General features: G+C 39.5%; 1 protein-coding gene across 1 annotated transcript in view; it reads left to right on the forward strand.

The window, feature by feature from the left end:
• The window catches only part of Rrm1 (ribonucleotide reductase catalytic subunit M1), a 33,132-nt gene that overhangs the window by 5,186 nt on the left and 15,255 nt on the right, over window positions 1-12,691 (forward strand). Inside the window, exons 3-9 of the mRNA XM_008854108.2 lie at window positions 507-684; window positions 2,862-2,962; window positions 5,380-5,439; window positions 6,413-6,452; window positions 6,916-7,078; window positions 9,132-9,273; window positions 11,071-11,154. Of these exons, the coding sequence (XP_008852330.1) occupies window positions 507-684; window positions 2,862-2,962; window positions 5,380-5,439; window positions 6,413-6,452; window positions 6,916-7,078; window positions 9,132-9,273; window positions 11,071-11,154 (768 nt within the window). The remainder of the gene's footprint in view (window positions 1-506; window positions 685-2,861; window positions 2,963-5,379; window positions 5,440-6,412; window positions 6,453-6,915; window positions 7,079-9,131; window positions 9,274-11,070; window positions 11,155-12,691) is intronic.

The following is a 12,691-nucleotide window of genomic DNA, read 5'->3' on the forward strand; positions in this document are numbered from 1 at the left end:
AGCTGTCCTGGAACTCACTATGTAGACCAGGCTGGCCTTGAACTCACAGAGCTCCTCCTGCCTCTGCCTCCCCAGTGCTGGGATTAAGGGTGTGTGTCACCATGCCCTGTAATTTTTAAGGTCATTTGAGGATCTGGTCCTCAGGGGTCACATGGTTTGGGAGGAGCTCCTGGCTCAAAGTGAAAAAAAATGTGCCAGGTGTGGTTAATCCCAGCACTTGGAAGGCAGAGGCAGGCTGGTCTACACAGTGAGCTCCAAACCAGCTGGGGCTACAGGAGACCCTGTCTCAATAAGACAAAAAAAAAAGTGAAAAACATCTAAGGATCCATAAGCTTAAAATGCATCTTACATGTAGTTTTGTTGGCTTTTGGATTCTTATATTGGGATACATTTTTTCAGAAAAAGAGGTTATATTATGCTGTGAAGTTGATTTTTTTTTTTTTTTTTCTTTTAAGGAAGCTGCTTCGTGGGAAAGCTCAAGTATCTGTTTGGTTTTATCTTTGCAGGCACAGATCACCATGAAAGTAATCCAAGGCTTATACAGTGGGGTCACCACAGTGGAACTTGATACTCTGGCTGCAGAGACAGCTGCAACCTTGACCACCAAGCACCCTGACTATGCCATCTTAGCTGCGAGAATCGCTGTTTCTAACTTGCACAAAGAAACAAAGAAAGTGTTCAGTGGTAAGTCTGCTGTAAAGAGTTAGAAGGAATCTAGTATCTGCATAAAATTGAAGGAATAATAGTTACTTATTTAAAACTTTATTATTTGTTTTTTTATTTTTATTTTTTGTCTCTTTGAGACAGGATTTCCTTGTAGCCCCAGCTGGCCTGGATTTCGCGATATAGACCTGGCTGGCCTCAATTTCACAGAGATCCACCTGCGTTTGCCTCCTGTGTGCTGGGATCAAAGGCATGCGTCATGCCTGACTGATTTATTTTTTATTTTTTTATGTGTATGAGTGTTTTGCCTGCATGTATGTGTACAATGCCTGTGAAGGCCAGAAGCAAGCATCACATTCCCTGGAACTATAGTCAAGGACAGTTGTTAGCAGCCAATTTGGGTCCTCTATAACAGCAGCCAGTGCTCTTAACTGCTGAGCCACCTCCCCGCCACCTCTCCACAACATCCTATTTTAAAAGGCAAAGTGTGCAACTTAGTGGCAGAGAGTGAGATAAAACTTCCTATTTCTCCATGTTACTGACCTGCTGTATGAAGTTTTGTGTGTGTGTGTGTGTGTGTGTGTGTTTTGAGACAGGGTTTCATTGTAGTCAAAGCTTTCCTTGAACTCTTGATCCTCTTGCTTCTACCTCCTAAGTGGTGGGACTATATGTGTATGTCACCACACTGGCTTGAGTTTCTGTTCTTTTTATTATTATTTATTTCAAGTTGCATTCTCTCCTGCTGTGTGGACCCAAGGGTATAACTTAGGTCATCAGGTTTGGTGGCACGTGCCTTTACCCACTGAGCCATTACCCATTGAGCCATCTCACTGACCTGAGGTTTTGTTCTTTTTTAAAAAAGTATTTTATTTTTGCTATTTTTATTTTATGTATATGAGTGTATTGCCTGCATGTATGTGGGTGCACCCATGTCGTGCAATGCCATCGAGGTCAGAAGACAGCTTCAGATTCCTCTGGAACTGGAGTTAAGGATGGTTCGTAGCTTCCATGTGGATGCTGGGAATAGAACCTGGGTCCTCTGCAAGAACAACCAGTGTTCTTATCCACTGAGCCATCTCTTCAGCCCTATGAGGTTTTGTTCTTAAAGAATTAAAAATCTTGGTGAGAAGTTATTGTAATTTTTGTTTTTTCTTTTTTATTTCTTTGTTTTCTTTTTTAACCAATAATTTAACTTTTCCCTCTCTGTAAAAAAAAACAAACAAACCCAGAATCTCACTGTGAAGCCCTGACTGGCCTGGAATGCGCTGTGTAGACCAGTCTGGCCTTGAACTCACAGAGATCTGCCTGCCTCTACCTCCTGAGTGCTGGGATTAAGGATGCAAGTCACCATGCCCAGTTTTAACCAATAATTTTCAATGGGGCTGTGTATCAGAATCATGTGGAATCTTTTTTTTTTTTTGGGTGGGGGGTCTTTTTGAGACAGGGTCTCAAAGTTTCAGTTGGCCTGGAACTTGCTATGTAGACCAGGCTGGCCTCAAACTCACAGAGATCTGCCTGCCTCTGCCTCCCAAGTGCTGGGATTAAAGGCGTGCGCCACGATGCCCAGCATGGAATCGTTTAAAAAAATTTTTTTTATTATTTTTATTTTGTTATGTGTGTATTGCCTGCATGTGTTTAAATGCACCTATGTCATGCAGTGCCCGAGGAGTTCAGAAGAAAGCATCAGATCCCCTGGAACTGGAGTTGTGGATGGTTGTCAGCCATCATGTGGATGCTGGGAATTGAACCTGGGTCCTTAGCAAGAATAGTCAGTGCTGTTAACCACTGAGCCATCTCTCCAGCCCCATTTTTAAAAAATATTTTATCTTGGCTGTGGTGGTACATACTTTTAATCCCAGCCCTCCAGAGGCAGAGGCAGGTGGATCTCTGAGTTCAAGACCAGCCTGGTCTACACAGTGGGTTCCAGGACAGCTGGGGCTATGGGGACACCCTGTCTCAAGAAGACCCAAAAAAAATTTTTTTATCATTTTTAAAGTGTAAGGGCTTACATACACTATGACTTTGAAAGATTGCTTCCTTTATATAATGCATTGTCCTGTAGTTATTCAGCAGGTTTGTTTGTTGAATGCTTTCTCTGGTAGGCACTGAAGTGGGTTGGTGTTTTTAAAAAAGGATCGAGAGCCATTGTTTTAAAACAGCTAAGTGGTTTTAACATTTCCTTTTTTGTTTTCTCTTAGATGTGATGGAGGATCTCTACAACTACATAAATCCACACAATGGCAGGCATTCTCCCATGGTGGCCAGTTCAACCCTGGATATTGTTTTGGACAATAAGGATGTATGTACATTTTTCTGGTGGAATTTTTTTTTTCTTTTAAATAACATATTTAAGAACATTTAAGTACTACAAAAGGCATAGAGAAAAAGTAGTTCTGCTCTGAATCCTGGTTTTCTTTTGTTGACAATTTCATTTAAGCATTTTTAAATGCATTTTCCAGAGCTGTTCTGTATTGTGTGTGTGTGTGTGTGTGTGTGTGTGTGTGTGTGTAGTATATTGTGCATACTGTTCTGTTTTTACTTAGAAGTATACCTCAGATACCAGCACTTAGGAATTTACCCTATTCATCTTAACAGTCACATAGTGTTTCATATTACAGATGTATGTTTGTTGTATCTATAAGTAAAGAATTTCTCTATTGATGAATATTTTCCTTTTTTCACTGCAGTGAATATACTTATATGATAGATAAATAAATGTTTTGGTTAGAATCCAGGTTTTGTTTCTGTTTTTAGACAGAGTCTTACTCTGTAGCCCTGGCTGGCCTGGAAGTCATTAGTAGACAAGGCTGAGAAACCAAGTTTTAACATTAGATAATAGAATAATTAGTTGACTAGATTCTTTGACTATTGCCTGGTATTAAAGAGACTAAGAGAAAACAAGTATTTGTATGCTGTTCATATGTGTTCTCTCTCTCTCTCTCTCTCTCTCTCTCTCTCTCTCTCTCTCTGTTTCTTCTGTCTCATCTTTGCATCCTTTAATCCTAGCACTTGAAAGAAAAGGCAGAGACAGGTCTCTGAGTTTGAGGCTAGCCTGGTCTACCAATATTTGTTTTATCTATAAGTAAGTTCAGGCCAGGGTTACATAATGAGTCCCTGTCTCAAAAAAAAAACAAACCAAAAAACAAAGGCTGTTAAAGGACCATGTATTTAAAAAGCCTATAAATATACATTTTGTTATGTTCACTTAGAAAAAGCAGCTGAGCATGTGGCTCATGCTTGTGATTCTAGTACTACGGAGGCAGGGGGCTTGCTGCAAGTTTGAAGGCAGGCTGGTTTATTTAGCTGAGCTCCAGGCTAGTCAAGGCTACATACTGAACCTGTGTCTCAAACAAACAAGCAAACAAAAACAAACGAACAAACAAAAAACCCAGATAACTAAATAATCACATACACAAAAGTATTAGTAAATATTGGCAGCAGTACTGAATTAACTAGTCTGAGAGCATGTTTAAGGTGGTGGTACAGTCACTTCATGCTCATGTTCTTGCAGATTTGGTTTAAGATGTACTTTAAACATAATAGGGCTGGAGAGATGGCTCAGTGGTTAAGAACACTGACTGTTCTTGCAGAAGACCTGGGTTCAAATCCCAGTACCCACATGGCAGCTAACAACTGTCTGTAACTCCAGTCCCAGGGGATCTGACAGCCTCTTCTGACCTCCACGGACATTACACTTACCTACATGCATGGGTGCACTTACCTACATGCAGGCAATACATGCATACACAAAAAAAAAAGTTTAAAAAAAAAAAAGCAACAACATAATAGTCAAAGAACTATTTTAATCACAGAACTTTAATTCTCTGGTTTTTATTATTTGTAAAAAAATGTTATTTTTTGTGATGCTAGGAACGAAACCTAGATCCTTGTGCATGCTGTGCACTGTCACTTAATTATGCCTCCAGCCCATACTCTTAATATGCTTTTTCACTTTTTAAAAAAATTTATTATTTTTTTTTTTGGTCTTTTTGAGACAGGGTCTCCCTGTAGCCCCAGCTGTCCTAGAACTCACTATGTAGACTAGGCTGGCCTTGAACTCACAGAGATCTGCCTGCCTCTACCTCCCGAGTTCTGGGATCAAAGGCATGCACCACCATGCCCAGCTAAAAATTTATTATTTTTATTTTATGTGTATGAGTGTACTGCCTGTATGTATGTGAGTGTACCTGTGTCATGCATTGCCTGCAAAGGTCAGAAGAGGGTGTCGAATTCCTCTGGAACTGGAGTTATAGACATGGAGTTAGCTGCCATGTGGGTCCTGGGACTCGAACCCAGGTCTTCTGCAAGAACAGTCAGTGCTCCTAACCGTTGAACCTTCTCTCCAGCCCCACTTTTTCATTTTTTAAAATTACATTTACTTATTTTGTGTGTACATGTGAGTGCAAGAGTAGAGGTAAGAGGACACTTTATAGGCGTCGGTTCTCTCCATGTGGGTCCCAGGGATTGAATTGTGCTCTGTAAACTTCCTCACAAGCCTTCTCATCAGCCCTCAATGTACATGTTTTTAAGACTAATTAGGGTATTCAGTTTATATGCTCTTTTTCCCTCAGTGTTAGATGGATTCCTGTTCCACAAGTGTGAAACTCAGTATTGTCTCTTGTATATTACATTGGTTTTAGTTTTGGAGTCAGGGCTAGATTTTGTGAAAATAAGTCTTAATTATTTTAATTAGTGGTTCTTCTTCACCCCCTTTAGCGCCTGAATTCTGCCATTATCTATGACCGGGATTTCTCTTATAATTACTTCGGTTTTAAGGTAAATAAATAATGGCTTTCAAATAAGTGAAGATTCTTCTTTAAATCAGGAAGGATTATAATGGTAACAAGTTATTGAGGGTTAGAATGGACCTGGTGAATTAGTGGGCTTAAAGTAGTGGTCATAGTTTAAAATACGCAAAAATAGCTTATTCACATCTTTTGAACTTTTTAAATATGACTTCTGGATTATTTAAAGAGTTATACAGATTATTTGTCAGAATTAACCCATTATTCTGCTATTTTTTTTTTTTATTAACTATTGGGTCCCTATTCTGTGACATATTGGTCTAAGTGTTTTGTATTGACTGTAGTCACTAATGTAGTGACTAGGAACTTGAATTAGTATCAGACCATTTGCATTCAAATCTCTCCCATTTCTTATTAACAAGTTACTAATCTCTCTATGCTTCAGTTTCTGTGTTAGAAAGAGGATAATATAAAATTTCAACAAGTTCTGTTGAGGATTAAATGTGTATGTTGTTAACATTAGTGCCTAGCCTGTGATAAGCACTGTATAGATGTGTTAGGACATTGTGATGATGGTCGGGCGTAGTGACCCACACCTTTAATCCCTGCACTCTGGGAGACAGAGGTAGGAGGATGGATCTCTGTGATCAAGGCCAGCCTGGTGAACATAGCAAGTTCTAGGCCAACTGGAGCTACAAGGAGACCCTGTCTCAAAAAAAAGAAAAAAAAAGACATTGTGATGATGATAAAGTTGCTGCTGACAAATGCTGTGGCTTATGGCATTATTGTCTATAAAACTGGCCTTTTCCACAAATTTGCATGTAATCTGTGCTTAAAGAAAACGGCTCATTCTAGACTGAAGCTAGAAAGACTAAATGCTGCGTTCTTTTCATTTAAAATTATAAAATGGAGGGGATTTAAACAGGTTACCTTACTGTGAATGACATGTCCACCGTGCCTTTATAAACTGCTTCAAACATTCTTTGGCTGCTTTGCTTTCTTAGACACTGGAACGGTCCTATTTGTTGAAGATCAATGGAAAAGGTAAGAAATGGAAATTGTTTGTGTGTTAGGTTTTCTATTCAGTGTTTTGAATATAGAATTTTCCTATAACATTTCTATTTGGACTGCAAATACCATTTGTTATTATTTAATCTTAAGACATGGAAGTTTATGTAGCTTATGGTTCTAGAGGGTATCACATGGTAAGGCTGAGCAAATGTTTCTAACTTTTTTTAGACAGTGTTTTCCAATGTGTAGCCCTGGCTGACCTGGAACTCACTATGTAGACTAGGATGCCCCTGCGCTCACAGAGATCTGCCTGCCTCTGCCTCCTGAGTGCTGAGATGTGCTGCCACACCCGGCTCTAAATAACATTTTAAACTTCCACTTTATTATAAATAATTGCCTTGCTTATCTGTGTTTCTTTGGTGTTGTATTTTTTTGGTTTAAATATGTTTCAGCTTAGTTTTTCTTACATGGCCCATGTGAAAACTTTTGTTTTTAGTGGCTGAAAGACCACAGCATATGTTGATGAGGGTGTCTGTGGGGATTCACAAAGAAGATATTGACGCTGCAATTGAAACGTACAACCTTCTTTCTGAGAAGTGGTTTACACACGCTTCTCCTACTCTCTTCAATGCTGGTACCAACCGCCCGCAGCTTTCTAGGTATGTCTCGTCTATAGCTCCTCCAAAAGGCCAGGGAACTAAGAAGAAAAGGCTAGGCATTTCATTGCATTAAAAATAAACAGAAACCTCAGTTATTGCTTGCTTTGATTAAATGAGATTTGCATTCTGGAATGATCTTTGGCTGTTATGCTAAATAAATTGGAAAAGGGTAAATGCTGATAGTGCAAATTTTATAAAATTGTGATAGTATGGGGGCTGGAGAGATTGCTCAGTGATGGCTGCTTTTGCAGAGGACCTGAACTCAATTCCCAGCACCCACATGGAGATAATAACTGTCCCTAACTCTATTCCAGGGTATCTGACACCCTCTTCTGACCTCTGTGGGTATTGCATGACACAGGTGTACTTACATGCAGACAATACACTCATAAACTAAAGATAATAAATAAAAATTAGGAAAGAGGGGCTAGAGAGATGGCTCAGTGGTTAAAAACACTGGTTGTTCTTGCAGAAGACCCAGGTTCGAATCCTGAATCCCAGAACCCACATGGCAGCTAACAACTGTCCATAACTCCAGTACCAAGGGATCCAACAGCCTCTTATGACCTTCACGGGCATTGCACGACACGGGTGCACTTACCTACATGCAGGCAATACACACATACACATAAAATTAGAAAATAATAAATAAAATTAAATTTTAAAAAATTGGAAAAGAATTGTGATGGTAGTTGCACAATGGAATATCTTAGAAGCTGTTGAACAGAATATTTTTGATAGAGAATTGTATGTAATTTATATTTCAAGAAAGTTGTTCATAATGTAGGGCAGTTATAGCTCAGTGGTAGATCATATGCTTAACACAAGGCATTTGGTTTAAGGATTTGCAGCACTGCTAAAATAATAAGTAAATGTCTAGAACTAGTTAAGAGATGCCTTAAATAAATAATAATTTATTTAAGAAGTTACATGTGTAATACACACATGCGCACACATGTACACACATGCTTGTTTTATATATATATATTTAATTATTTTATTTATTATTTTTATTTTATGTGTATGAATGCATTGCCTACATGTATGTAAGTGCACCTATATCATGAAAAGCCCATAGAGGTCAGAAGAGAGCATTGGCTCCCCTGGTACTGGAGTTATGGGTCCTTGTTAGCTGCCATGTGGGTGCTGGAACCAAACCCAGGTCCTCTGCAAGAGCAGCCAGTGATCTGAACTGCTAAACAGCTCTCCAGCCTGCTTATTATATTTTTTGTCTCTTTCTTTAGTACTTGATTATTTTAAAGAAAATCAGTGGATAGGATCCATCTGAATGGTTTAATACTCAAGATGGTGAAGGGCTCCCTGATTGAGTAATGCTCATGAGTTGGGAGCACAGGATCCAAAGTACAGGAAGAGGGGCCACCTTTAAAAACAGCTAAGGGGGCTGGAGAGATGGCTCAGTGGTTAAGAGCCCTGACTGCTCTTGCAGAGGACCTGGGTTTGATTCCCAGCACCCGCGTGGTGGCTATGAACTGTCCTTAACTCCAGTTCCAGGGGAATCTGAAGCCCTCTTCTGACCTCCACGGCATTGCACGATATGGTTGCACTCACATACATGCAGGCAACACACTCATACACATAAAATAAAAATCATAAAAAATAAAATACTTAAAACAACTAAGGAAACTACTTTTGATGCACAAAGTATTTGTTGACCATTGGGTATCTGTTTATTTTTTCACTTTCCTTAGTTTACTAACAATTCAAGAAGTCTGCTATATGTATAAGAATTTGAAAAATATAATAATGGCATATAGGTAGTCTAGTAAAAATCAAGCCGATATAAAATATTAGCCTTATAAAACTTTAGGCCTAATGTCTAAGGGAAGTAGCAAAATGATTTTAAAGGAATTTAATGCATTGCTATATCATATTCAGTAAAAGGTGTTTTGCCTCTTTTCTAAAAACATTTAGAAATCTCATCAATTTCAAATCTTTTCATATGCCTAACTTAACTGGCTTGGATTGTCGATAGTCGTTTTTTGTGACTGGTTCATTTCTTTGCTTAAGGTTGTCATTTTTTTTCTCCCAATAGCTGTTTCCTTTTGAGTATGAAAGATGACAGCATTGAAGGCATTTATGACACTCTGAAGCAGTGTGCACTGATTTCTAAGTCTGCTGGGGGAATTGGTGTTGCTGTGAGTTGTATTCGGGCTACTGGCAGCTACATTGCTGGGGTGAGCATAAGTTGTATGATTTTTTAAAACCAACCATACTTATGGTCAAGAGGGAATAATTTCTTGATGTTAGTGTTTGGGAGACCTGAGTTTCTGTTAATTACCATTTGGCTGTGTGAGTCCAGTCAGTCATTTTACTTCTGACTTCATTTTCATCTCTTACTAGAGGTTTGGGCTATGCAAGATGATCTCTAGAAGCCAGGCATGGTAGCTCATGCCTTTGATCCCAGCACTCGGGAGGCAGAGGCAGGCCCATCTCTGAGATTGAGACCAGCCTGTTCTACATAGTGAGTTCCAGTCCTACCTGAGCTGCCTTAAAAAGACCAGAAAAGGAGAGGGGGGCGGGGAGAGGGAGGGAGGGAGAGAGAGAGAGAGAGAGAGAGAGAGAGAGAGAGAGAATCTAGAATCTTTTCAATTTTTAATTTTTTAAAAAATTTTTATGTATGAATGCTTTGCCTGCATGTATCTAAGTACACCCATACATGCATTGCCCTTGGAGGTCAGAAGAGGGTGTCAGATTCCCTGGAACTGGAGTTAGGGACATTGTTAGCCACCATGTGGGTGCTGAGAAGCAAACCTGGGTCCTCTGCAAGAGTGGCTGATGCTCTTATCCACTGAGCCTTCTCCAGCTCCATCAAGAATCCTTTTTAGTCCAGATTTTAGCATTCTGATTTTTTTAAGGGAGTAATAATGGCAACTATCATTTTTTCACTGCTTGCTGTGTGCCAAGTCTGTTACAAATATTTTACACGAATACTCATTTAATTCTACTACAATCTCAAGAGTCAGTTGCTAGCAACTTTTGTTCCTTGCAGTAATCTTGTGAGTCTAGGCAGCAGTGTTTTCATTTTACAAATGAAGAAAGTGAGGTTTAAAAGTTAAGCTTCTTTCTGGAATCAATCACTTACTGCATGGTAGAGCCAGGATTCAAGCTTCAAACATTGGGAACCATGGTAATGATTTTACATAGGATTTAGATTTAAATCCTTTCTGTACTACTTAGTAGTAACATAGCCTTGGGCACGTTATGTCTGGTTGTGTCCTTGTGTGTAATGTGAAAAATATATTAAACCCTATAGAGTAAAGTTCTCAAGGGAACTGTTATCTGATGTGTTTTAGAGGTACTCTACTATTCTGTCTGTTTAGCTCTTTCTAGATATCTGTTTGAACTTGTTTATAATTATAGAGTGAGCTATTGCTCACTTACCGTTCTAGACTATTTTAAAGACTTGGAATTAGAAAGATTATTTAAAGAATTTGAGAAAGTGTTTTCATCAACCAGTCATAACACTGGTTGTTTCGCCTTATTCTTTAATCCACTTATTGTTGAGGCTCTCAATATACTTCATTATTTTAGTATGTCCATTATATATTATTCTTACTGCAAGTTACCTTGAATCCTTTTGGGAAAAAAACATCCTATAATGGCATGTTTTCTTTTACTCTGCCAAAATATATCTTTATGAAATGGCCATCAGAAAATTGTTGAGCTTAAATTGAGCTATCCTTAGTTTAGATTTTTTTTGACTTGCTGTATCTCATTACAAATCAGGGATGTGATAAAGAAACATGCATTGTGATTTAACAATACTTTGTTGATCTTGATGTTTGACATTATGTTTTCATTGCTGAGGAGGGGGTGGGGCCAGGTACAGTGTCATAAATGGCTTCCTGGAAATTAGGCACCCTTTGGACAAAAGATTAGCAAACAGTTACTCACGTCCAGGCCATTTTGTTCTTTTCTTTGCTAAGCCCTCTATCTCATCCAGATGTCTTTATTCTTGACTTTTCTTTCAGACCAATGGCAATTCTAATGGCCTCGTCCCAATGCTAAGGGTATATAACAACACAGCTCGATATGTGGACCAAGGCGGAAACAAGGTATGCTTTGCTACTGAAAATGCTGGAAAATCAGAATAAAAGTCTTTAGCTATAATAATTTGATTCAATTATATATAGTTTTTTTTATGTGTATGAGTATGTGTCTGTGTATGAGCACATACATATGGGTACCCATGGAGGCCAGAGGATAGGCATTGGATCTCCTAGAACTGTAGTTACAGGCGGTTGTGATCTGTCAGTTTAGGTGTTGGGAATGATACTCTGGTCCTCTCTCTCTCTCTCTCTCTCTCTCTCTCTCAGCCTCATGTATCCCTGGCTGGCCTCGAACTTGTCATGTAGTCAAAACTGACTTTGAACTTCTGATTCTCCTGCCTCTACCTCCTGTGTGCTGGGATTACAGGCCTGCACTACCATACACATTTTGTGAGGCTATGAGGCGCTGAGGATCAAACCCAGGGCTTTGTGCATGCTAAGTCAGTGCTCTACCAGCTGAGCTGCTTCCTGTTCAAGCTGTAGTCAGGTGCTTCTTTCTGCAGGCACTCCTGCCCGTGCATGCACCATGATGTTTACAGCTGGTTGATAAAGCCCCTGGGACTGGAGTTACAGACAGTTGTTAGCTGCCATGTGGGTGCTGGGATTTGAACTCTGGTCTTCTGCAAGAACCACTGAGCCATCTCTCCAGCTCCTCTGGTCCTCTTTTAAAACAGTACATCTTCTTAACTGCTGAGGCATCTCTATAGCCCCTTTTATTTCTTTCTTTCTTTCAATTCTTTTTTTCTCCTTTTTATAGTTATGTAGACTGAACTGACTCTGACTTACTATGTAGCCCAGGCTGGTCTTCAGTATTATGCTGTTTAAACTTTAAAATCAAATTAAAAAGAAATAAATTACTTATTTTTTTAAAAAAATCATTTTTATGTTGTGTGTATGAGAGTATTGCCTACATGTATATAAGTGCACCTGTGTTGTGCGATGCCTGAGGTCAGAAGAGGGTGTCGGGTTTCCTGGCATTGGAGTTACTAACAGTTGTTAGCTGACGTGTGGGTACTGGGAATCGAACCTAGGTCCTCTCCAACAGCAGCCAGTGCTTTTAACTGCTGAGCCACTTCTCCAGCCCATAAATTGCTTACTTTAAAGTATACACACTTTAAATAACAGTTGAATGGGTTTTAACAAATGTGCACCTGGAGTAATTGCCATACCAGCTAAGATAGAGGACATTCCCATCACCCCAAAGGCTACTCATACCCTGATGCATCCATCACTGCTGTTCTCCTACTCACACACTTTATCCCTGGCTCCAAATAGTCTTTTTTGGTCTTTTTGGGGCAGGGTCTCCCTGTAATTCCATCTGGCCTGGAGCTCACTATGTGGACCAGGCTGGCCTCCATCTCACAGAGATCCACTTGACTCTGCCTTGAGTTCTGGGATTAAAGACATGTACCATGCCTGGCTTATTCAGCTCTTTAAAAAGTATTTTTTTTTTTTTTTTTTTTTTTGGCTGGGGAGCTTGGCTTAGGGGTTAAGACCACTGCTGCCTTTTGAGAGGGTTTTAGTTTCCTTTCCTTGCCCCCCC

This window comes from Nannospalax galili, unplaced genomic scaffold (genome assembly GCF_000622305.1).
Source record: "Nannospalax galili isolate Female #2095 unplaced genomic scaffold, S.galili_v1.0 scaffold1387, whole genome shotgun sequence".
Lineage (NCBI taxonomy): Eukaryota > Metazoa > Chordata > Mammalia > Rodentia > Spalacidae > Nannospalax > Nannospalax galili.